The sequence below is a fragment of the Lagenorhynchus albirostris genome, chromosome 6 (assembly GCF_949774975.1).
Source record: "Lagenorhynchus albirostris chromosome 6, mLagAlb1.1, whole genome shotgun sequence".
In the NCBI taxonomy this organism is placed as follows: Eukaryota; Metazoa; Chordata; class Mammalia; order Artiodactyla; family Delphinidae; genus Lagenorhynchus; species Lagenorhynchus albirostris.
The window spans coordinates 111,968,394-111,994,417 of record NC_083100.1 but is presented as its reverse complement, the minus strand read 5'-3'; the positions used below and the strand labels follow the sequence as shown (position 1 = coordinate 111,994,417).

Genomic DNA, 26,024 nt, shown 5'->3' with positions numbered 1-26,024 from the left:
GCTAGATATTACTATTTGCTCCACTTGAAAGCTGATGAAAAAGATGGCATACAGAGGTTTAACAGCTTGACTAAGGCCTTAGAGCCAAGGGGTGCAGTTGTAGTCCCTCTGGTCCTACACACACTGCCTCGCCTCCAGCAACTTCTATTCCAGTTCCACTGAGGAACCTTCTATCTCCTTGAAGACCAGGGTGAACAACTGGTCTTGGTTGGCCTGAAACTTTCTCATTTTTAAAACTGAAAGTCCCAGGCTCACTGACACACTATGCCCCTAACCTAGGCAGCCTGGCATGCACTCGGTGAGCCTTCTGCTGTTCCCACTATGGGGAAGCAAAGGAGACGTGGTGGACAGTTATAGTAGCGGAAACCCCCAATAGTTCCTCAATGGCATAAATCAGCCCCTCCTATTTCCTCTGCCAGAGCCACCCAATGCTCTCTACCTACTAGCAGGTTTCACACCAGGGGCTGGATTCAGACCATCTTTCTAATTCTTACCGTGAGCGCTGGTCCTGGCTGAAATCTGGTCCATTGCTAGTCTAGGGTTCATTTCTCTAAATGGATATCTTTTTACAGATTCACAGACACCAGAGTCTGAAACAGCCTGATTGGTTCAGCACATATTTATTTATTCATTTTTGTCTGAATCAATTTACAAAATTTTAACCTTAGGTTAATTGGACAATTCCCTGGTGGTGCAGGGGTTAAGAATCCACCTGCCAGTGCAGGGGACATGGCTTCGAGCCCTGGTCCAGGAAGATCCCACATGTCGCGGAGCAGCTAAGCCCATGCGCCACAACTACTGAAGCCCACATGCGTTGAGCCCGTACTCCGCAACAAGAGAAGCCACCACAATGAGAAGGCTGCGTGCGCACCGCAATGAAGAATAGCCCCTGCTCGCTGCAACTAGATAAAGTCCGTGTGCAGCAACAAAGACCCAATGCAGCCAAAAATAAATAAATTAATTAATTAATTAATTTTAAAAATTGGATAATGGGGTAAATCATGTATATTTCAGCATTCAAGCAAGAACTCATTGGAAATTCTAACTTCAGTGTATCCCCACCCCTACATTCAGGTTAGAAGGGCACCTGCGGTGGAACTGACACCCTAGACAGCCCCCCTCTGACCACCCTCTGGTCACATCCTGTGTCATGGGGGTGGTGTTTGCAAACCAAGGGGAAATGACGATAGGAAGCTGTCATCACCCTCCTAAACTTAGTCTTCCTACCCAGCTCCCCAGAGTTTCCTGCCTGAACAGCTCTGAAACAGCTTCAAGGGCCTGAACTATTCTCTCCACTGTCCGTCCTCCTGAGGATGGACCACGGACCCATACACAGGTCCCAGGAGTGGCCAAGGGGGTTTCCACTGTAGACAGGGCTTGGACATGTGGGATGTTCATTTGTCAAAGAAGGAAGTAGAACAGATTTTATTCAACTGTTTGCTAGCTTATTTGTAACTTTTGACTCTCTCCTCAGGCCCTATGAGTATTCAAGTGGGGCCTTTATAATATTTTATTGATAATGACAATTATTTAGCCTAAGTTCACCCGGCCTCAGAATGTCTTATTAAATAGTTAAAACCTACCACCACACCCCTAACTGCGGCTAAAATAATACTATAAGGAATTTTATCAAGTGTTCTTTTACTTCCTCTTAATAAAAACAATATTTGGGGTATAATACTGGAATTGGCATATCCCTCTCATCATGTTCTACACAATTAGTTTACTTTTCAATATGTACATCTCACTGTTATAAAACTTAGAGAAACATGCAATTAGCAAGTTCACAGATCAAAAAAATTTCAGTTTAAAACTAGACAGAAAAATGGCACCAAGGAATGTGGTTTCAAGTCTTATATACATGCAGAGGCCAGGATAAGGACCACAGCCTGTGCTTGGATCTTGAGAGATTATCCCTCCTTCAGAGAGAAACGCTGTCCCCAGAATGACTTCCAGTGATCGGCTATGCATACCTAGACTCAAATTCTATTTCTGTTACTCGATGACTTGAGGAATAGGAATGGGAGGGTCATTAGTCACTCTTGTCTTTTATGTCTGTGATATAGAATGCAATAATCTCCCTCACTAGGCTGCTTGAGGGACTCAACAAAATCACAAAATAGGAGCTTGGTTGTTTTCTTCCATTGTTTCCCCTTATCTCCACTTTGCACCTACTTATTTCCCTTTTCCTTATTTTATTTTCTTCCATTTATTTCTCTCTTTCTACCGTAGTCTTTCAACTGAGTTTCCCACCAACCCCCCCAATAAAGGACCAATAACAATTATACTACCACATGTTATGATCTGCAAAACAGTCACCCTTGTGATCTGTAGTTATTTTGATCACCCAATGAAAAGTTGTATTATGTCCAGCCGGTCTTTTAATCATGTCTGAGCTCCAAGAGGAGGTCCATTAGGGCAGTACTAAGCCAAAGTAAGGGCAGCAATAGGTGGTCTCTGACTATGGTGACCCATCAGGAACGCCTTATGGGAAGAAAAGTAAGGTGTAAATTGGTATCTTTATAATGCACAGAAATAAACTTTTAAAATTTACTTAACAAATATTTATTGAGTGTGTATTATGTACCAGATACAAATCTACAGAAATAGAGTAAAAAAGATAATCTTGACCCTTATGATGAGCTTTAGTTCTATGGCTGGGTTGGGGATAAAGAGATAGACAATTAAAAATAAGTAAATTTTGGGACTTCCCTGGTGGTGCAGTGATTAAGAATCCGCCTGCCAATGCAGGGGACATGGGTTCAAGCCCTGGTCCGGGAAGATCCCACATGCTGTGGAGCAGCTAAACCAATGCGCCACAACTGCTGAAGCTCCCTTGCCTAGAGCCCGTGCACCGCAATGAAGAGTAGCCCCCACTCACTGCAACTAGAGAAAGCCCATGCACAGCAACAAAGACTCAACGCAGCCAAAAATGAATACATAATTTTTTTTAAAAAGTAAATTTTATATACAAAATAGATAACCTACAAGGACCTATACGGAACTATACTCAATATTTTGTAATAACTTATAAGGGAAAAGAATCTGAAAAAGAATTAGCACAACATTCTAAATCAACTGTAAGTCAATAAAACAATAAAGTATACAATATGATGAAAACAATAAATAAGTAAAATAAAATTTTTCAACTTCAAAAAAAGAATATATATATGTATAACTGAATGACTTTGCTGTACACCTGAAGCTAACACAACACTGTAAATCCAACTAACTTGCTTTTTACTTCAACTAAAAAAATTAATTTAATAACATATTGTAAAGTGACAAGTGTTTCTGAAGAAACACTGTGAATAAAAATAAATTAGAGGATGTGATTTTAGAAGTAAACATAAGGAATACCTTTTAAAGTCATGTATTCATTCTATTGCCTCAGTTCTTTCTTAAAGTACTTTTTTGGCGTGTGGTACAAAATTCAAAATGGTTCAGAAGAGTACACAGCAAAGAATAAAGTTTTTTTCTTTGTTGACCCCACTTTCTTCTGATCTGCTTATCCGTATCCTTCCAGAGATTTCTGTGGGTCTATTCACTTTCAAGTCTATATATTCTTTTCTATCTTTTTAAACACAGATACTGTTTACACTGCATTGCACACTGATTTTCCTTTTCATTGAACAATTTATACTGGAGATGGTTCCACATCAGAACATATAGGGCTCCCTCATTCTTTTTAATGGAAGCATAATACTTCTGCTCAGGTTTGTCAAGCACACACACCAAACAAGGTGAGTCCAAGGCCAAGGCCTGGCGGATACACATAGAGATAAAGGAGCCACTGTGAGATTCCGATGATGTGCGCCTTAGACAGTAAAGGGAAGAGTAGACAAATAGTACATCTCCCATGGCCCCTGCATCCCACACACCAACACAGAGGACACTAAGTATGAGGGCAGATGACCGCAAGGTGAGTTGTGAGAGTCTTTATTGCTATAGATTTAATTCTAGACTTCGGCTTGAAACTGAGCAGGACCTTGTGAGGCTCCTGGGCACAAAAGGCTTTCTGTGTCCCCCCGTTTCTTGATTATAGGAAATAGGCTTATTTCAGCCTCCATGACCTTCCCTGAGTTCCAATGGGTGGTTCAAACAGTTACTAATGAGGGAAAGGAGGGGATGCAGAGATGAGGGAGGAGTAGTCAAGAAACAATAGTGCAGCCTTGGGGTAGGATCCTGGTACCCCCAAGGGATACACACAACAATATCTTTGAGCTGTTCTGCAGATACTGAAACCTCCACCAGTTGGGAGAAGGTAACTGTCTGCTGCCCACAAGCACGCAGACCCCAGACCTGTTGGAACCAGAAGGTTGATGATGCCGACTCCCAATTACCTCACCACCAACCAATCAGAAGAATGTCCATGAGCTGTTCACTCTCTCCTTTTTGAACCATTACTATAAAACTCCTCACTACCCCCTCCAGGTTGGGACACACGGTTTTGAGGGCATAAGTTTGCTGTGTCCCCCTTTGCCTGGCAGAGCAATAAAGCTATTCTTTTCTACTTTACCCAAAACTCTGTCTCCGAGATTTAATTTGGTGTCGGGGTACAGAGGCCAGATTCAACATCAGGCTAAGCAATTCTATGTGATGCAACTCTATTCTAAGCATGCAGGACAGAAAGCCTCATGCCTCCGCAGAACTTAGGGGGTGTCAAGAAACTGTATCAGGACAGTGTGGTATGGGGCCAGGAGGCAGGTGGCGATGGCCTTGGAGCCGCTAATTGCAGGCCTCCATCCTCTTGTGTCTCAGGAAGATGACAAGGTGTCTTGTCAAGACTCAGGTCAGCTGTGGGGCATGGCTTTGGCTGTCTGGCCAAAGTGGACAGCGTGAGGTCACTGGGACACTCTGGCAGGGCCGTTTCCTTACAGGGATTACCATAATTTTTAATTAACCTCCTTTTGATGGACTTTTGGGCCATCTTCCAATCTTTTGTTATTCCTAACATATACCCCTTTGCACACATTTGCTTATAATTGTAGGATATATTCCTAGAAACAGAATTGTTGGATTGAAGAGCACTTGTTTCCATTTTGAAGATGTTGCCCTTTCTTTAATATTGTATTAATTATAGTCTCACTAACAATAGATTAAATAGTTCTGGTTCCTTCATATCCATGCCAACATTATAAGTTTTGTGTTCCCTGAAGTCTAAGTTTAAAATATCATTGTAGTGTGAATTTGCATTTCTTCTTCTAATGAGTGAAGTTGTGCATGTTTTTATATATCTGAGAGTAATCTGTATTTTTTATATATTCATGTTCTTTACCTATTTTTCCATTGAGTTACCTTTTTAAAAATTATTTGTGGGGGCTTCTTATTCATTAATTAAATTTTGAAATACTTTTTCAAGTTCTTGGGAGGATGATATCATTCTGTCTGTGTTTTTTTGTGGAACTGCATGTGGTTTTTAAAATATTTTATATGTACAAAATTTTTCTTATATTTTATTTCCAGGTTTCTAAACTTTATGTCATACTTAGAAGGACCTCCAACAATCTTTGATTATAAAAGTACTATCTAGGGAATTCCCTGGCTGTGGAGTGATTAGGACTCAGTGAGCTCACTGTGGGGACCTGGGACGATTCCTGGTCAGGGAACTAAGATCCTGCAAGTGTGGCCAAAATAAAATAAAATAAAAGCACAACCTCATATTTTCTTTAAAACTTCAATAAAACTTATATTTGAAGATGTACATGTATTTTAAATGCTTAGAGTGTTTAGTTTAATATAGCTTTTTCTTACCAAGAATTCTTATTAAATATATTTATTTTTAAAAAATGTCTTTTTAGTATTTATAACATAAATCACATAGTTATTTATTTATTTATTTTTGGCTGCGTTGTGTCTTCATTGCTGCATGCGGGCTTTCTCTAGTTGCAGCGAGCAGCGGCTACTCTTCATCATGGTGCACGGGCTTCTCATTGCGGTGGCTTCTCTTGTGGCAGAGCATGGGCTCTAGGGGCGAGGGCTTCAGAAGTTGTGGCACGTGGATTCAGTAGTTGTGGCTCGTGGTCTCCAGAGCACAGGCTCAGTAGCTGTGGTGCACAGGCTTAGTTGCTCCGCGGCATGTGGGATCTTCCCAGACCAGGGCTCAAATCCATGTCCCCTGCATTGGCAGGCGGATTCTAAACCACTGCACCACCAGGGAAGTCCCAAATCACATATTTTAAAAATATGTTTTTAATAGTTTTGATACTGGTAAGGTGCCTATGTTAAAAAGGATAACTGAGCACTCTTGATAAGAAACGAATGCTTGGGGGGACCTTCAAGATGGCAGAGGAGTAAGACATGGGGATCAGCTTCCTCCCCCAAAATACATCAAAAATACATCTACATGTGGAACAACTCCTACAGAACACCTACTGAACGCTGGCAGAAGACCTCAGACTTCCCAAAAGGCAAGAAAATCCCCATATACCTGGGTAGGGCAAAAGAAAAAACAGAGACAAAAGAATAGGGATGGGACCTGCACCTCTGCGAGGGAGCTGTGAAGGAAGAAAAGCTTCCATACACTAGGAAGCCCCTTCACTGGCAGAGATGGGGGGGAAGCTTTGGAGCCATGGAGGAGACCGCAGCAACAGGGGTGTGGAGGGCAAAGCAGAGATTCCCACACAGAGGATTGGTGCCGACCAGCACTCACCAGCCTGAGAGGCTCGTCTGCTCAACCACTGGGGTGAGTGGGGGCTGGGAGCTGAGGCTCAGGTTTCAGAGGTCAGATCCCAGGGAGAGGACTGGGGTTGGCTGCGTGAACACAGCCTGAAGGGGGCTAGTGTGCCACAGCTAGCCAGGAGGGAGGCCAGGAAAAAGTCTGGACCTGCCTAAGAGGCAAGAGACTATTGTTTCAGGGTGCGCGAAGAGAGGGAATTCCTTTCCCATGGGCCCACAGAAGGCAGGGCACCACCTAAGCTAGCTCCAGAGATGGGCGTGAGCTGCAGCTATCAGCTCAGACCCCAGAGACGGGCGTGAAATGCTAAGGCTGCTGCTGCCACCACCAAGAAGCCTGTGTGCGAGCACAGGGCACATCCACACCCCGAGGGAGCCTGTGCAGCCCGCCACTGCCAGGGTCCCGGGATCCAGGGACAAGTTCCCCGGGAGAACGCACAGTGCGCCTCAGGCTACTGAAACATTAAGCCAGCCTCTACTGCCGCAGGCTTGCCCCACATTCCAATTATAACTACCATACCCCTCCTTCCCCCTGGCCTGAATGAGCAAGAGCCCCCAAATCGGCTGCTGCTTTAACTCTGTCCTGTCTGGGCAGGAACAGATGCCCTCAGGTGACCTACATACAGAGGTGGGGCCAAAACCAAAGCTGAACCCCAGGAACTGTGCGAACAAAGAAGAGAAAGGGAAATCTCTCCATACAGCCTCAGGAGCAGCGGATCAAATATCCACAATCAACTTGAGGTACCCTGCATCTGTGGAATACCTGAATGGACAATGAATCATCCTAAAACTGTGGCAGTGGACTTTGGGAACAACTGTAGAACTCGGGGTTTGCTGTCTGTGATCAAGTAATCAAACTTTGCTTAAAGGGAGAAAGGTGCAGCCGCACAGCACAGGGAGATCAGCTCGGTGCTTTGTGACCACCTAGAGGGGTGGGATAGGGAGGGTGGGAGGGAGGGAGACGCAAGAGGGAAGAGATATGGGAACATATGTATATGTATAACTGATTCACGTTGTTATAAAGCAGAAACTAACACACCATTGTAAAGCAATTATATTCCAATAAAGATGTTCAAAAAAAATCAAACAAATGCTGGAGGGGATGTGGAGAAAAGGGAACCCTCTTACACTGTTGGTGGGAATGTAAATTGGTGCAGCCACTATGGAGAACAGTATGAAGGTTTCTTAAGAACTAAAAATAGAGTTGCCATATGATCCAGCAATCACACTCCTGGAAATATATCTGGAGAAAACTCTAATTCGAAAAGATACATGCACCCCAATATTTATAGCAGCACTATTCACAATAGACAAGACACAGAAGCAGCAATCTAAATGTCCATCAACAGATGAATGGATAAAGAATATGTGGCATATATATATATATATATATATATATATATACACACACACACACACACACCGACACAAACATACATACATACAATGGAACACTATTCAACCATAAAAAAGAATAAAATAATGCCATTTGCAGCAATATGGATGGACCTAGAGATTGTCATACTAAGTGAAGTCAGACAGAGAAAAACAAAACTCATATGATATCGCTTATATGTGGAATCTAAAATATGACACAAATGAACTTATTTACAAAACAGAAACAGACTCAAAGACATAGAGAACAAACTTATGGTTACCAAAGGGGAAAGGTGGGGGAGGGATAAATTAGGAGTTTGGGATTAACATATACACACTACTATATATAAAACAGACAAACAACAAGGAACTACTGTATAGCACAGGGAACTATATTCTATATCCTGTAAATAAACCATAATGGAAAAGAATATGAAAAAGCATATATATATATATATATATATATATATAACTGAATCACTTTGCTATACAGCAGAAACTAACACTACATTGTAAATCAACTATACTTCAATAAAAAACAGACCTTAGATTCAGATTCAGATATCCTATTTAGCAGTAAGGGTGTTCATATTGTTTCTGGGTGACTGAAGTAAGGAAATTTTACTTCCCAGGTTTTTGCACCTACTTAGTGGTAAAGTGGTAATTGCGACCCAGGATTCCTGTCCCTGGTGCCCCTTTCTCTCCACACAGCCTTGAAGGTGAATCTTCAAAGGCTGGAGAGCTCCAGTTGTTCGAGAGACTTCTCCCAACACCTACCTCTCCTGTTCCAGTGCAGCCAATGTCAATGTCACTGTTATCGTCAGTCTGTCTTCTTTTATGTTCATATGAACAAGCTGGCTGCATACTTTGGAAGGGGCTTGGATTCTCTGAAGCAGAGTTTGCTTCATAGGAACATTTCAAGGTGTTTTCCCCCCCTCCCCCAGGAAACACTTCTTACAAGGCACCAAAAAATTTAGACATTTCTAGAAGAAATCTGTTCCAACTTCACAAATTCAGTGACATCTTTGGATGTCTTTCCCTAAATGCTGACATTCACTTTAATGGCACTCAGCTGTGATTCCATACAGATCATCTACACTGGAGACCACAGGTAGTGATAACTTGAAAACAAATGTTGAATCAGGCAACTGGGTGAATTTTAGAATCACCTCTCAAGTTATTAGAGGTCAAGTATATGGGGACCTAATGAAACTTCATGATGGTTTTGTGTTATTTATTGTCCTCAAGTTCCTAAACGATATCTCTTTGCTTTAAGATAATTTCAATATTGTTTTTACAATCACTTAAACAAATAAGAATGATTGATACTCATAGATTTCCAGTTATCAGCAACTAAAAAAAAACCAAAAAAAACTGCCTGGTATTTTGCATCCTGAGTCAAAGAGTGACAGATTCTCTTTTGAAGTTAATGAATGGCATATCTTATCAACAGTATGCTAAAGTAAGATTAGGATCCAAAGAGGAGATCTTTCTTACAGTTCATGATAGAGATTGGAAAAAAGTCAGATCCTAAGTTTTCAATGATTCATATCCACCTCCACTGTTCCTGTATGTATCCACTAGTGATTGACTTTGTCTCCTAACAGGGTTTCTAACCATCTGTCCAGCAACATGCTCCGCCTACCTATAGACAGATCTAAACTACAGAGTAGTTTCAGAGTAACCTTTAGAGTAACTGCTCTAAAATAGTTGTTCTCAGACAGTAGGGTGCATCGGAGTCTTCTGGAGGAGTTTTAAAAACCAATGATTGAGCCCCTCCCCCTGAGTTTCTGATTCTGTAGGTTTGGATAGGACCTGTGTATTTTCATTTCTAACAAATTTTGATGGGGTGCTAATTGTACTGGCCCCTGAAACACATGTTCAGAATGACTCCTCTAAAACATAAGTCTGCCCATGTCACTACTCTGCAAAAAATCCTTCAGTGGCTCCTTTTCCCCCACAGTTTAAGCTCCTTAACATGGGTCACAGGGTCCATCATTACCTGGGTCTTCCCTAATTCTTACGTTTTATCTCTCACTGCCTCAAGTGGTGTGTTGATACAGGTTTAAAATCTGGCTGTTTAGGGTGTGACGCACACACACAGACACACAGACTCATCTCTGTATATGTATGTGTGTGGGCACACACATGCATTCAGACATTAGGTCATTTTACCGATATAAGCGATGTGTAGACACAATTTACAAATAATAATAAAATATACAATAAACTGTATTATAAATTCCATAAAACCAATTGATTTTTATAGAATGCTTTCGTTGATTTTTCACTGAACTCTTTTATCTGTAATCACACAGTCTCTTGTCACTTATTCTTTTTTTTTCTTAATTTTGTAAAACAACATAGATATAAAAAGTATTCTTAACACACAGGCTGGAGAAAACAGACTTCAAGCCAGACTTGGTCACCAGGCTGTAGTTTGCCTATCCCTGGTCTAGACAATCAACAAAACAATAAATCAAACCCTGACTTATAGGATTTACCAATATCCATGGTGTAAATATCTCCGCTATGATGGATTTCAAACCATCAAACGGATGTCACAAAATATGGAATTGGAAAGAGATGCACTGTAGCAATCCAATATAGTGTATTTCCACCACACAGATACAACAGAAGTAAAAAAAAACCTCAAATACATATAGATAGATACATAGAGAGACACATAGACAGATAGATAGAATAAAATAAAGTAACTAGGCATCAATGAATTTAGTACATTTTAAAAATACTTCGATGGATTGTAAGTTTAAATAACTGGGGTTTTCATAATGGCTGTATTTACCAGCCAGCTTCCAAACTTCCTGAAAATCTACCAGCTGGCCTTCATGAGTCAGTACCAGCTGGCCCTCACACACCACTGCCGGACAATTGTTTCAAATCCCATAGATACTGGACTGTGACATTTCATGCCCCGTACCCTGCACAGGGTCCTCTCTGACCTGGCCTGCCTTTTTCACCTTTCTCATCAGGCTAACCCTTCTCTCCTTTCAAGACTTAGCAGCATCTCCTGCTGGAAGCCTTCCACCCGCGTTCAAGGTTGAGCCAAGCGCTCTGTGCCTAGGATCCCGCAGTGCCCAGTGCCGCTCTCCAAGGTAGCTTTCACCTCCTTGTTCTGCAGTGGGTGTTCCAGGCCTGACTCTGCTATTAGACTGTAAGCATCTCCAACTCAGGGACTCTGCTTTAGTCATCTCTGATTGGTATTGCCTAGAAGAGAGCCTGGTATACAGTGGGAGCACAATATATACTTCTTGAACTGAACTACTAGCAAAGATGGTTAAATCTTGGCTGCTAGTCTTGCAAAACTTCTGACCAATACACAAGGACAGTTCGTTCTTTCTTGCTCTTTTGTAGAACTAACTGTCCTTGTGTATTGGTCAGAAGTCTGCATAGGAATGAAGGTGAAAAACAAGAGCCTATCATGCAGATTTTCAATTTCTTTGGATTTTATTATTTATTTTATTAAGGTATAATTGACCTAAAATTTTATATTAATATAATTTCTGTATTTTCCATGACCTCGGCTAACTGAAGCTGATTTTCGAAAAAGGAATTACTGAATGTAAGCAAGAGACTAGATGTGATACAGGAAAGCTACCAGAAAAAAAAAAAAAAGAAGTTTTAAAAAGTAAAAAGGAGGCTTGCTGATTTTAAAGTGCACACAATTAGCTGATGCCTTGCAAGGCGTTTCTCCAGGCTCACAGCTCAGACTCTCTCCGTGGACTCCCCAGTGGTTGGCTGACTGGGCTTAGAGCAAGGGGAAGAGAAGCCCCAGGGTGAGATCTGTCAGGGGCCCACATCTTCTCACTTGCTCTTTTGCTACCTGATTTTCTTACTGATCACGAGCAAGGGGCTTGGGGGTCTGCAGGGAGAATCAACTCACCTCATAGTCGATGTCTAAGGCATCCGCCTCGCCCTTGGTCCGGAAGTGCTGTGTGTGCCGGTCCACAGTGAAGTTCACGTGCTTGCCGACCCGCTCGAGAAGGACGGAGTGCCAGTGCTGGTCATCCAGGAGGCTGCCCAGGGTGGCCGAGGGGGGGCTGCTGCTGAGCCGAGGTTTGCTGTCATCTGTGAAGGGGATAGAACACGGGATGGCTCTGTGCCCAAGGGCAGCCTGAAGCACTAGAACATTCTGCTAGCAAGTCCAACTCTCTCTATCCAAAGGTAAAGGATGATTCCCTGTCTGCAGACCCAGAACTGTGCTGGGCTTGGGAAGGAATACCAACATTTTCCCACAGATTGCAGGACCAAAATCTCAGTCAACTGATACACACACCCCCTTCTACATGTGAAATGACATGTTAGGACTTGTGTGATTGAATAATAAGAGAAACCATATCCTGATGGCCATATGAATGATATTGAAAATAGGACTTGTCACATTTAGAAAGAATACATATTCTTTGCATGCGAATGGTTCTTGAAAGGAGAAAGTGAATCTTTAGCTGTGTTTTCGAGGAAGAGTGAATGCTGGAGAAGTAGAGGGAAGACCGTGGCCCCAGTGAGTTGGGTAGATTTGTGGGCGAAGGCAACGGGGAGGAATTAATCATTTTAGCTGCCATTTTCAAATGCCTACTCTATCAAGGGCACTTAACTAGGGATTTTATAACCTCCAAGTTTGATGCTCTAAGACAAAATGATTACCTGCATTTGACAAATTAGGAAACTGAGGTCCAGTGAGGGTAAGCATGCCTAGGTAGAGATGCAGCCAGCGTTCAAATCCAGGTCTCGACCCTTTTGACTGACCAGGGCAAGGGTCCTATGATTCACACTAAACTGAGCTTGGAAGATACCCCTTGGGAGAATGTGAGAGATTCCGGTGGAGAGGTACATTTTTCAATCAAGTCTGCCCGTTTCCCCTCCTGTCTCTCCTCCAATTTTATGGACTTCCTGCCTGTATCCTTCTGTCAAAAAGATTAAAGCTTTTTTTTTTTCTTTGTTCTTTTTTCCTGTAGAGTGGCTTAGCCTTAGCAAAATGAACAGCTCAATGCAACTAATTTTACTTACATGTAAACCTCCCAATTTTTGAATATTTTATGCGTTCGGTACCCTTAGTAACTGAAAGCTAAATGTCTCTCTTCTCTCTCCTAAGACATGTTTTACAGAACAACTGCAGCAGCCTGCTCCGTGGTGCGGCATTTAAGGGGCTGGAGCTGCCATTTCCACTGTAGGCTGCTCACTCCTACCTCCATTATGGCCCCAAGTCACTGCTTCCTGCATGAAATAACACTTCGTTGCTTCCTATGGGGGTTGGGGGGAGGCACCCAGATGATTGTAATTGAAAAATAAGAGCTGATGAATTCATAGCTGCCTTTAATTGATTTATTCATTGACATATTGATTTGTTCCACATCTTTTGAGTTCTTAAAATGTGTCAAATTATGCAAATACATTAATAGATCTTTTTCTTTTTCTTTCTCCCTCACCTCTCTCCCTCCCTTCCTTCCCTCTTTCCTTCTCTCTCTCCTCCTTTCCTTCTTCCTTCTTTCCTTCCTTCTTCCTTTCCTCCCTTCGTCCTTCCTTCCTTCCTTCCTTCCTTCCTTCCTTCCTTCCTTCCTCCCTTCCTTCCTTCCTCCCTCCCTTCCTTTCATCCTTCCATCCACCTACAAAAAGGTGTTGATATCTACCTGACTTGCTTACAGTGACAAATGATGTATACAGGAGATACAGAGTTAAAAGTCACACTTCCCTCTCTGAAAGTTTTAATGTGGAGACTCAATAAGTGAACTGATAAAAAGCGTGCTGCTGGTATTAACAGCAGTTAATGCAGGGAGCCATGGAAATGCAGGGTAGGGAGCTGTGGAGGCCACTTTACAAAGTGGTGCCGGGCCTGATATTTGGCCAGAACAAGGAGCGTTGCTACCCAGCCGGGAGAAGCACATGCCAAGGTTGGGGGTACAGGGGAACACCTAAAGGGATTCCACGCAGCAGAGTGCCATGACCACGTGGGGCTGGCTTATCCCACCCAGGACCAGTGTGCTAGTGTGAGCTAGGTTACAGCCTGTGTTTACTTTTAAGAAATGGGAGCCATTGGTCAATTAATAAGTCAGGGATTACTGACTCAGATTAACATTTTAAGAAGGTTATTTTGACAGCTGTATGGGAATTTGATGAGAAGGCAAGGCTGCCAGAAAAACTGGCAGTCATCTAGATGGGGGACGAGGGGCTTAGGTAAAGAGAGCACAGGAGGATGGATTTTCAGCCAGTGAGAAGGTGTTGGCATGTGGTGACCTGGCATTCCATTTGGATATTGGAGGTGGACATGGTAAAGGAAAGACTCACCTAGGGATGACTTTTAGTATGTTTGCTCAAGCAGGTAGGTGAAAAGTGGTACCAGTCAGAACAAAGAACACCAGTGTCCGTCTCTCTCCCCCACTTCTTCTACACGCACACACACACACACACACACACACACACACACACACACACAACTTTTACTTATAAAATAAAACATGTCCAAAGGCTAATGATTGGTTGAAGGAAACAGTGTGCCTTATAAACAATTAATTCTAGGTAATAAGTCAAATAGATTTAATATCAGAGATTTCATTTTAAATTTGATGTGCACCTCCAACATTTTTTCTTAAAAACTAAAAAGGCATTTAACAATGATTCAGTAATAATAAGTCCAAAACATTAAAGGTTGGAAACTGTAAAGCCACTGAAAGTCACAAAATGAAAAAGTAAAGGAATCACATCTTTTCCTCCTAATTATTTGTTCTTATGTGTTGTGTTGGGTGGGTTTTAGTGATATGTTGATTTCTTTAGTAGAGCCAATAAAGACAAGGATTAAATTAAGTATTTTAATATTTTTCTACACTATTATTCCTACTTCATAAGAGAAATTTAATTTTGAATAGGTCAAACAGACTGTAAATTTTACTTGACTTTTTGGATAACGTAGTGAATCTTTCTTCTATCCTTGTTTGCATTTACTAAAACATTAACAGAAGTTTTGATTTTCCTTTTTCTTCTCTTCTTACATTTTAGAATGAGTATAAGTATCTTTGATAATGGGAAAAACAAATAAACTTCATTAAAAACATAATCCTTAACCTGCATAGCTGGTTCATTGAAAACTATATGAGTGATGTGTAAATTGTTGAATATCTCCTGCATTACAAGCATCTTTTTAACTAAAAAAATTGGTAGACATTACCTTATTTCACTGATCCTCTCCATTAATCATTCCATGCTAACACTCAGAAATCTTGTATGCACACAAATTGAGTGAAAGTTAGTCTGTTTAAACAATTGAATAAACAGGAAATTCTGCTCTTCATTCAATAGGATGTTTTAAATTGTGTCTATAGTAGGTGTTACCTTGAAGAAAAAGGTTACTCCTAGGAAAGGTTCCATTTTACCTAGAAATGTTCAGTATTAGAAATTGCAATACAAACTTCATTCTCAAAAGATTATCAAACTCTTCATCCTGTAATACACATTTCAAGTTTTATCTCAGTGGCAATTATGGTTCAACTACTAGTTTTAACTAGTTTCCAATTTATTAAGGCAAGATAAAAATTCCTATGGGCAATTGTGGAGAACAAAGACAATAAAAATATCTGGAAGCTATCTTTTAGGCCAGAAACACATTAGGGGGGGAAATACCTCTTATTACTAATTAAATAAAAACATGTTTTCATGTGGTTTGAGATATAATTAAAATGAAACAATGTAAATACTACTCAAGTCCCTAACGGATATGGCAATTTTTATAGGAAGCTTGAAATGACTGCAAAATATTTCTAACTTGCTCTTCTCCCCCACCCCCATCCCCAACATACTGTGGATAAGCATGTCAAATTGTTCACCCTTGGAACTAACATTTTTCTGACTAAGGGCATTATATTGCATTGTTTTCACCCAAAGTCTTCTTTGATTAAATCTTGCTTGGTCTTAACAGTTTAAACACTTTAACTTTCACAATCTGTGGATATCATATGGCCTAGCAAAAGGGAACAGAAACTTTCTTTTTTAAGATTGTATTTCAACAGAAAGTCACGTTGGAAAGGGCTTGATTTATTGTTGATGAGATAGGGGACCGCTCACATGGAGGTCACCAATGCCTACCTCCACCCGACCTTCAGAATTAACCTTCCCACCTTAGTTGTTCAGGTTATCGATGTTGGTATTCACTTGTATTTTTAAGGTTCTCTTCTACTAAGTGAGGTAAGCATTTTACATAGGTTGTTTCCATTATTCCTGAACACAGCCTTACAAAAAACTTCACCTCAAAGAAACTACAAGACATACCTAAGGACACAAAGAATTAGGGTTACAACCAAGCTCTGACTCCAAAGCTAATGCTCTTACCACTACTCCTACTGGAAAAATTGATACTCCCACTTACCCTCATTTCTTATGTCCTGGCCACCTGCTTTCCACCGTACATATGTGTGAGCTTATATAGCTTAATCAGAATACCAAGAAAAGGATTTGATGCATTGGGAAGCTGAGAGTTTGGGAAAGGAACATGGGGCAACCCTAAGAGAGAAGGACACGATGTAGAAGGTGAAGGCAAATTTCACCTTTGCAGGTTATCCAGGAGCATAAAGACCCTTGTTTAGCCGAATTCAGGGCTGATGAATGTTCTCCTAAGCACTCAAGTGAAGTCTTCCGAAGAAAATAAAAACTAACAGGACGCCATGCGACTGCAGTGGACTTGACCCTCAGATCAGAGCAAATCCTTATGTATCAAAAAAGCAATGAAATACATCTTTCTTGTATTGTTAAAGTTGTTAAAATTTTTCTAAAGTTTATTCAATAAAACATTCTCTAGATTTAGGAGTCATGGTTCAAGTCTGACTCCTAAGCTGTATCCATCTTCTGTGACTTTGTTATCTTAAAAAATGCTATCTTAATACAATTATGGTATGTGGTTTTGATGATACCTAATTATATATTTTTAGTTAATATTACAAAATTAGAAAGTAAATTGTAATAATTATTTTACTAGGCCTGGACCTCCTTGAAAATCAGAACTGGTAAATTCAACTTTTAACCTCCAGTGCATAGCTCAGTGCCTGGCTTAATGTACTCGTTCAGTGAATTCTTATTATAAGAATGACACAATTTACATAAAATGTGGAACAACTTATCCCATTGACACTTTGTCTGACATGCCTGTGTTCCCTTCCTCTTTGTAATGAAATCTCCAGCTAACTCAAGGTGGATCCAGGAAGGCTTTCTGGACTCCTTTATGCTACTCTGGTCTCTCCATTCTCAAAATATAACACATGGATACCAACTTCCTGATACTTAACTTGTAATTGTTTCATGAAGATTTATAACATTTTAATGATGAATGTCAGGAACTTGGGGTTCGATTGAAGAGTGTTCTAATCTTGGGTTTACAGCTATGCATCTACGTGACCTATGTAGCCCGGGGCAACCTACTGGACATCACTATCAGTTTCTCCATCTGTAAAATGGGTTTGGATATAGTTTGTAGGATTGCCATGTGATACAAATGAAATATATATGTAAAATGTCTAGCACAGTGCCTAAGTGAGGGCTCTCAAAAAATGGCAACATTAAAAAACATCTTTCGTAGTATTTAGTCCAGGTCCAGAAACACAATAAATGTTTTATAAATACATATGAGTTGGCTTATCAAAATGCTTGAATTTCAAAAAGCTAAAGTAAATGTTCATTGGACTCTCTGGAGAATGTTCAGACTGTTCACTGATATCCCAAGCTATCTCAATGAGTTGGTTATGCAGTCAAATGCTTTGCCTCTGAACCCATACTTGGCCCCCCAAGGACAGTGTGCTCCACACGTGGTTATGCTATGCCGAGATTCTCACTTTCCTATGACTGTCATATTACACAAACGTTATGCCTCAGTTCAAAGGTGCTGGACTCTTGTAAGGATGAATGACCTGAATGTGCTATTGATGTTTTATTTAGTTCTCACCACAATTCCCCAGTCACGTAATGCCTCTGCTCTTTCATTCTCCCACCTGTATGTATGGGTTTGAACTGTTGTAATTCTACTGAGGGCAAACTGCCACAGGTGATCTGAATGACATGTGTTGCATGGAAAGAGGCATCTTTATGAACCCCCTTACGGACTGAGAGAAGAAATCTCTCTCCCATTAGTAGCTCTAGAAATCTCACTGTTCTACCCGAAGAAAGTAGTCAAACACCTAGTTCAACTGCAGCATTGAAATGATCTTTCCAAGTCAGCCTCCATAGGAGTAACTAGGTAATATGAATCAGAATTTCAGCAAAGAGCATCACTTGTGAAGAACCACAGCACACTGTGTATACCTCCAAAGACCATGGTATAGGTCATGCAGCTGTCCATGGTACTGAACCTCTCTACTCAGACTGAATTTCTGAATTGTAAAGTCACAGATTAGATAAGGAACTGGAGAACTGTCACTAAAGGAAACACTGCTGCAGTGTCCACGTCAGCTGGGCAGAGAGAAACTTCGTCCCCTTCCTCCGTCATTGGCCATTGCCCCAGCACCATTTTGCAGCCCATTAACTTGGATTTTAGGATTCTTCCTTCCCCACTCCTCCTCTTGCTCTCTCTCTTTCTTCCTTTTTATTTCTTGATTCATTTCTTTAAAAAGAGAGCTTGATCGTGGGTGGTATGAACTCTTTCCTCTTTGAAGGCTGTGTGGCAACATGGGAAGAACATGAATTTTATATCATATGTAAAATTTTTATATAAATAGCTAAGGAAAACACTTGGAAAATATACAAAAATGTTAATAGAAGGATGAATGAGTTGTAGGATTTTGAGTGATTTTTCCCTTCTTTATAGAGTGGCTTTTTTCCTTCAAGTTTTCTAAAACTGACATATATTTTATAATCTGAAAGTAAGCTTAAAACCTGGTAAATATAACTGGATTTTAATTGTGGCTATGCTAATTTATAGCTGTGTAATTTGAACAGGTGATATATCCTCCTTCAGCCTAACGTTCCACATGGGTAAATTGGAACTAATGTTTATGTACCTAATAGGGCTGCTCTGAGGATTGGATAACATACTGGCACATTGTGGGCATTCTGCAAATATCAAAGCGGGGAGAGTAGCTCAGGCTTGAGGGTCAGCAAGCCAAATGAGAATAATATGTATTTGTGTCAGGCTCTGATATATGAGATGAAAACCACTTTTTCCAATGTACTCAATTTGCCTCAAGTACCTACTTCAGGCTGGTGCTCTCCTAGTTTCCAGAGCTATAGTTATGAACAAAGTGTTATCTTTCCCTTGTGGAACGTATGTTACAGATTTTCTCTCATGGGCAAATCAAAATGATTATCATTCCCCCTTTCCCCTTAACTTAGTGCTTCCAGAAATCTGCTGGCTGTAACAGAGTTACGCAGAGCTAAAGTACTAATATACGTCAGCATCTCTCTAGAGAAGGAACATAGAAATCTGTGCTATGTAACAAGTATCCTAGGTGACTGCTTAAAAGAGATAAGTACAGGAAACAGTCATGGTAAACGGATGGAAATGAGTAAAATCCATAAGCAGATGAAAAGATGAAGAAATTCCAAACTCTGCAGAAAACAGACTAAAGGAGATTTTCCATTATCGCCACCACAGTTAGAAATATGGGGCAGATGGGATCTGGAAAGAGAGAATTATTCTGCTTTCTTTATATCGCAGCATGGAGCGGGTCTTCTTTACCTTAAAATACCCATTTCTTTCCAGGAAGACCTGCATAGCACAGGGTGTGGGACATTCAGATATTGTTGGTTGAATGATGAGTAATATTAAGAGCTTCACCGTGTTTATATACTGACAAAGAAAATTCATTTTGAATATTTTTAGCTTTCATGTTCATGCCCTGGAAGATAGTTAGTAATAACCCCAGGTTAGAAATAAGTAAACTGAGGCTTGGGAGTTATGAACTTTCCCCATAATAAATAGCTAGCACCTGTCTACAATTAAAATAAAATCTGTCACATGAGCACACCTCTCCCTTTCCATCCTGCTTTACTGTGTGTGAAGCTGCTGTACCTCATTGGGTTATGGATGTTGGAGCAGAGCTTTGGAGTGGTAATGGCACATTGGAATTGGGAATCCAAATGGCAGTCACTGACAGAATCAGTGTTACCTGCTTTACTAATGACAAGTCATAATAACTTTATCCACAACCCACAATGCTCTGTGAACCACAGAGTAACTGTAACTGGGTGTGTGTGTGTTTGGGGAGTTACTCCATCCATTCTCCTTTCACAAAAATTGAAGGTCAGTTAACAGACTGATGTATTTCTGCTGAATATTTATATGCCCACCTTTCATAGAATTCACTGATACATTTCTTCTTTAGGTAAGTGAGCAAAACCGATTATGTTACTAGCAAAACCTCTTATTGCTCTCCTCTGAGTGAGACTCTCCTTCTAAAGATGCTTTTGCTAACTATTTAATTTAGTGCATTAGTTATCAATTTGATGAGTTAAAACTTGGGATCCAGAGGTTCTCCCTGCTACCCATGCCAATACTCACCATGGAGGCTAAGGAGATGCTCAGAAATGCCTCAAAATAAGGATCTACATTGTTTGGCTTTGGGGATGAGTTCACAATAATCTTCATTTTTATGCTAATTACTAAAATAATTTATTACTAAAAGATAAAACTTATCTGTGATTTTTCCAGTCTTTCATCCAACTTGAGCTTACAAACTGAATTCTGCTATGACTTTCCATCTTTACTACTTGATAGGGAATACTTGGTGATGGGTGATAATTCTCTTCCACAAATATACTCTCCACCCCTTCCCCTAAAACTAACATTTTCAATGGGAGGAAGGGATTCATTCTTATAAAAAATGGTCACTTCCTTTTTTGTCAGCCTAACTCTTGGTCCTGGTTTCTTTTCCTCCAGGAGAGCTTTTTGGTTTGCCTTTTCATCTTTGGAAACTCTGCTCCCTGCCTTCTGTACTTGGCCCATACTTCCTTCCAAAGCACCTTTCACATAAAGGAGGGTGGCCCTCTCTCTTTCTTCCCCTGGGATAGGAAGTTGATTACAAAGAAATGCAGACCTGCCAGTAGTGAGGCAGGCATGATGGATGCAGAAGCCTGAGTCCTAAATACAGAGAAGGCAGCAGGGCACCTCTAATAAATTAGCTGGCATTTGGCAAGTCTAGGGCTCACACTGGCACAGCCTGGACACTTAAAGAAAACAGTATTTCCCTTAATAAGACATGGGAATGTCCAGAAACTTAGATGCCATACAGATGACCCCTTTATTCCCCCACAAAAAAACAAACAAAAACAAAAAACAAACCAGGAAAGATATTAAAATGTTTTTCTTCCATTTTCCCCCGGAACTTAACTTTCATAAATGTAACAATTACAATAGACTATGAGCAAAAGCCTCCTTATAATACATGTGCATGTGTGTGTGTGTGTGTGCGCGCGCGCGCACGCGTGTGCATGTAAACTTGCCCAAGCTAAAGTTCGTTACTAAAAAAAGAGAAATATGGGGCTTCCCTGGTGGCGCAGTGGTTGGGAGTCCGCCTGCTGATGCAGGGGACACGGGTTCATGCCCCGGTCCAGGAGGATCCCACATGCCGCAGAGCAGCTGGGCCCGTGAGCCATGGCTGTTAAGCCTGCGTGTCCAGAGCCTGTGCTCCGCAATGGGAGAGGCCACAACAGTGAGAGGCCCACATACCGAAAAAAAAAAAAAAGAGAGAGAAGTATGTAGAGAAAGAAAGAAAGAAAGAAGGAAGGAAAGAAGGAAGGAAGGAAAGAAGGAAAGAAAAAGGAAGAAAGAAAAAGAAAGAATGAACAATTAGCTTGTAGCTCTCCCTCCCTACCAAAATTACCTTGTTTAAAGAATGCCGTTTATGGCTTAAACATGGTATTTTTCTTCTCCAACCTGCATAAGGAAAATATGTCACTTAGACTGTGATCCAGGAACTTCTAACTGATACACTAGGAGGATAAGGAACTGTGACCTGCTACAAAAGGATTTCCCCGTAGCCTGACATGGGCAGGGACCTACCCAAGTTGAGGTGCAGGGCGAGCCTCCCCTTCTGGAGCTCCAGGGTGATGTGGTCTCCACGTTGTCCTTCTCCGTGGAACAGGACCCCATCTCCTTTCATGCTCTTGAACTTCAGGGAGATCACATCTTTGAGAGTACTCATCAGCTTCTGATTGAACCTGTACAGAAGGGAGCTTCGGCCATCAAAGTCAGCGATGTCTGATTCTAGGCACAAAGAGAGAGGGGGAGAAAAATCAGTGCACATCCTCCGAATTGCTTTTCCTTCTTTCCCATCTTAGTTGTTGTCCAATTAATAGAAATGTTCCTGATATCTATAAGGTACCGACTCACTGGGAAACATATAGTCTAGACCCAATCTAATTAGATTCAAGGGAAATATTCATTTACAAGCAGCCATCACACAGTCAGAGTGAACTGATCATTAGCTTAGAAGTAAAAGCCCTCATTAGTGCTGTCAGCTTTTGCTTGAAGGGACAGGGTGTGAATACCACAAGTACCTTTGTCAGGCTCTATTGTGTCAAATGCCTGGTTGTAATAATCTCTCATGATTTATCCTCCTTAATAATTTGCTTCTGATAGTTGGAGTCACTTTATTCCATTATCTCAGGCTCAAGGTTGGAGATGAAATATATAGCTTATTATTTCAGCTCTGAACAGTACTGTCTTCCTAGATCTGCACTGAGAAGGATTCTGAGGTTTCCTTTTGGTTCAATGGAAAAGAATATGCAGTAAAAGAAGACTTACTATTTGAACAGAGAGGGCAAATATCTTGCATCCTTCTCATGCTTGCCTTATCTTGTGCTGATGGTATCTACCATTTTAGTTTTCATATACAAAAATGTTCATTCATCATTGTGAAAGCAAAAAGAGAAGACCCGGTAATCATAATTTAGATAAGCTTATGTAGTAGATGTGTATAAACATATCTGAAAATTGTACGCCGAAAAGCTAATAAGGATTTTCTTTTTCTTTTTGAATGATGCATAATTGACCTACAATGTTATATTAGTTTCAACTGTACAGCATAATTATTAGATATTTGTATATATTTTAAGATGACCGCCGCAAAAAAGTGTAGTTAATGTTTGTCACCATACATAGTTATAGAATTATTTTTCTTGTGATGAAAACGTTTAAGATCTAGTCTCTTAGCAACTTTCAAATATGAGGAGTCTCGCCTCACCAAAGAATATCTACAGATGACAAATAATTATCTGAAAAGATGCTCCACGTCACATGTCACCAGGGAAATGCAAATTAAAATAATGAGATGCTGTTAACTGCACACCTATTAGAATGGTCTAACTCTGGAACACTGACACCACCAAGTGCTGGTGAGGATTTGGAGCAACAGGAACTCTGTTTCATTGCTGGTGGGAATGTAAGATGGTACAGCCAATGGAAGACAGTTTGGTGGTGTCTTACAAAACTAAGTGTACCAGCAACCATAGTATCCAGCAACCTAGCTCCTTGGTATTTACTCAAAGGAGCTGAAAACTTATGTCCACACAAAAACCTGCACACAGATGTTTATAGCAGCTTCATTCATAATTGCCAAATACTAGATGTTCTTCAGCAGGTGAATGGATAACTAAACGATGGTACACTGAGACACTGGAATATTATACAACACTAAAAAGAAATGAACTATCAAGCCATGAAAAAAAGAAACAAAAATTTAGGTTCATATTACTTAGTGAAAAAAGCCAATCTGAAAAGTCTACTGTATGAGTCCAACTATATGACATTCTAGAAAAAGCAGAACTATGGGACAGTAAAAAGATCAGTGGAGGCCAGGGGTTAATGGGAGGGAAAAATAAATCAGCACAGCACAGAGGATTTCTAGGGCACTGAAAATAATCTGTGATACTATAATGATGGATACATGTCATTATACATTTGTCTAAACTCACAGAATGTACAACTGCAATAGTGAACCATAATGTAAACTATGGACTTTGGGTGATTACAAATTGTCAACCTAGGTTCATCAATTGAAATAAATGTACCACTCTGATGGGGGTTGCTGATAATGAGGGAGGGGAACTTGCATTTTTGGGAGCTGGGGGTGTATGGGAAATCTCTGTACCTTCCTTTTTATTATGCTGTGAATCCAAACTGCTCTAAAAAATAGCCTTTAAAATAAATTAATAGTGACTCTATGTAGGAGGTGTTATTATAGGTTATTTTTACATTACTTTTCCTAGTTTTTCATCATAAAAACTTTTACAAAAAACTTTTATTACTTTTATAATAGAAAACATTAAGGCTATTTAATTATACTTAAAACAGATTCATTATATACCATCTTATGTGGGTGAGATGGTGGCGAATGGGTGTGTGGGGGGGTGAAATTATTCTTATTTGAAATCAAGTACTTGGGATAACTCAATTTTTTATTATTCACCAAGCAATTAAAATCCTCACCTTGAACATACACAGTGATAAATTAAGGGTTTTTTTTTTGACTAAGCATATAGAAGCGTCCTTTGGAAAGCTGAAATTTTGTAATGAAAATAAAATCATACTTTTCCTATAATTAATTTTAAAATACCATTTCACAATTTATTCCTCTGGAATAAAGTGGTTCTAACCAAAAGCTTGCTGATGACTCCCGAGACCCTAAAATTAAATAGTCCAGGTACAGAGGGATTTTCACAAATTCCCAGCTCTCTCAGACTCTCCCCATATCACCCCATCAATGTTCCTGCCTCTGTCCTCTGAACCAGACTTTACGAAAACCAAATGGAGGCTACAGACAGCAAGCTGGCATCAATCATAGAATAATAAGGATCATAATGTAGTTAAGGCCATGGATGTTAAGCTGTGATGGTCATAACTTGTTAACTCTGTTGCTTTGGCATCTCTACATCCCTACGCCTGATTTCCTCATCTATAAAGTGGGGTAATTACACCCTTCAGAGAAGACTGCTGTGAGCATTAAATGTGCTTATCCATATAAAGTGACAATTTGTACAAAGGGATGCCATCATGTCTGTCACGTTATTTGTGTTAAACCAATAACAGATAGTAGGAGTATTAGTAGTGTTTAGGATACATGGAGGACTTTGCATTCCTCCCCAGTGCTGGCACCCCACTTTCTCACCCCAAATAATGCTATTTCACTTTTTGATTCAATGGTTTATTGCCCATGGAATGCAAGCTGGCTCCAAGTTTCCTGTTCTGCCATGTTTCAGGTTCTCAAACTCTACTTGAAATTCTTTGGGAGCAGAGTCTGCATTTGTATCTTCATGGTCTCTTCCGATGTCTCCCCTGTGGCTCCGCACAAGACTCTGGGTTAGGAACTGGGTCCTTAGGAGCTTTAGGACTGAGTGAGGGAACATGGCATATACAATTGGCGGACCATGACACTAATATGTTGTGAGCTAAAATAGAAGGGAGCACCCAGTGCTATGGGAACAGTTTAAATCTCAAACACTGTATATGGCTATGGAAGTGAGGTGAGTTCTGACATAAATAAGCATGGAATCTTGAGTTACTGCTGACAAGAGATGCCCTGATCTGGTTGTCTCAGTCTGCAGCACCCAGACGCTCCACTCCAAGACACTATCTCCTCTCTTTCCAATCCATCCCAGCATTCATGATCTTTATTTCAATCCCTCTGATGTCTAGCTAATGCATGGACTTAATCAATGCCATAAGCAGTGATGACACAGGTTACCTCTAAGGAAACACAGCTCCATGTTGCCATGAGATCTTAAAGAAACTGAGCCGATCAATAGGACGGGAAAAAAAATATTGTTGAAGTCTCACAGACCCGGGTTTCAACTCTGGTTTTGCTATTTACTAGCTGGGGGACTTGAGGCAACTTTCTTGACTTCTCTGAGTTTCAGTGTCCTATCTGTATAATAGAGCTAAGAGAAACCTACTCTAAAAGCCATTATGAGAATTACATAAATCATACCTGGAAATGAATAGTCACTCAGTAACATTCCATTCCCTCATTCCATCATTAATCCAA

At 40.5% G+C, this 26,024-nt stretch overlaps 1 protein-coding gene across 2 annotated transcripts in view; it reads right to left on the bottom strand.

The window, feature by feature from the left end:
* Nucleotides 1-26,024, bottom strand: part of CNTNAP5 (contactin associated protein family member 5) — an 882,476-nt gene that overhangs the window by 435,845 nt on the left and 420,607 nt on the right. For both annotated transcript variants that reach the window (XM_060151536.1, XM_060151538.1), the window contains exons 5-6: nt 22,043-22,246; nt 11,957-12,141 (exon numbers count right to left, since the gene is read on the bottom strand). In XM_060151536.1, the coding sequence (XP_060007519.1) occupies nt 11,957-12,141; nt 22,043-22,246 (389 nt within the window). The remainder of the gene's footprint in view (nt 1-11,956; nt 12,142-22,042; nt 22,247-26,024) is intronic.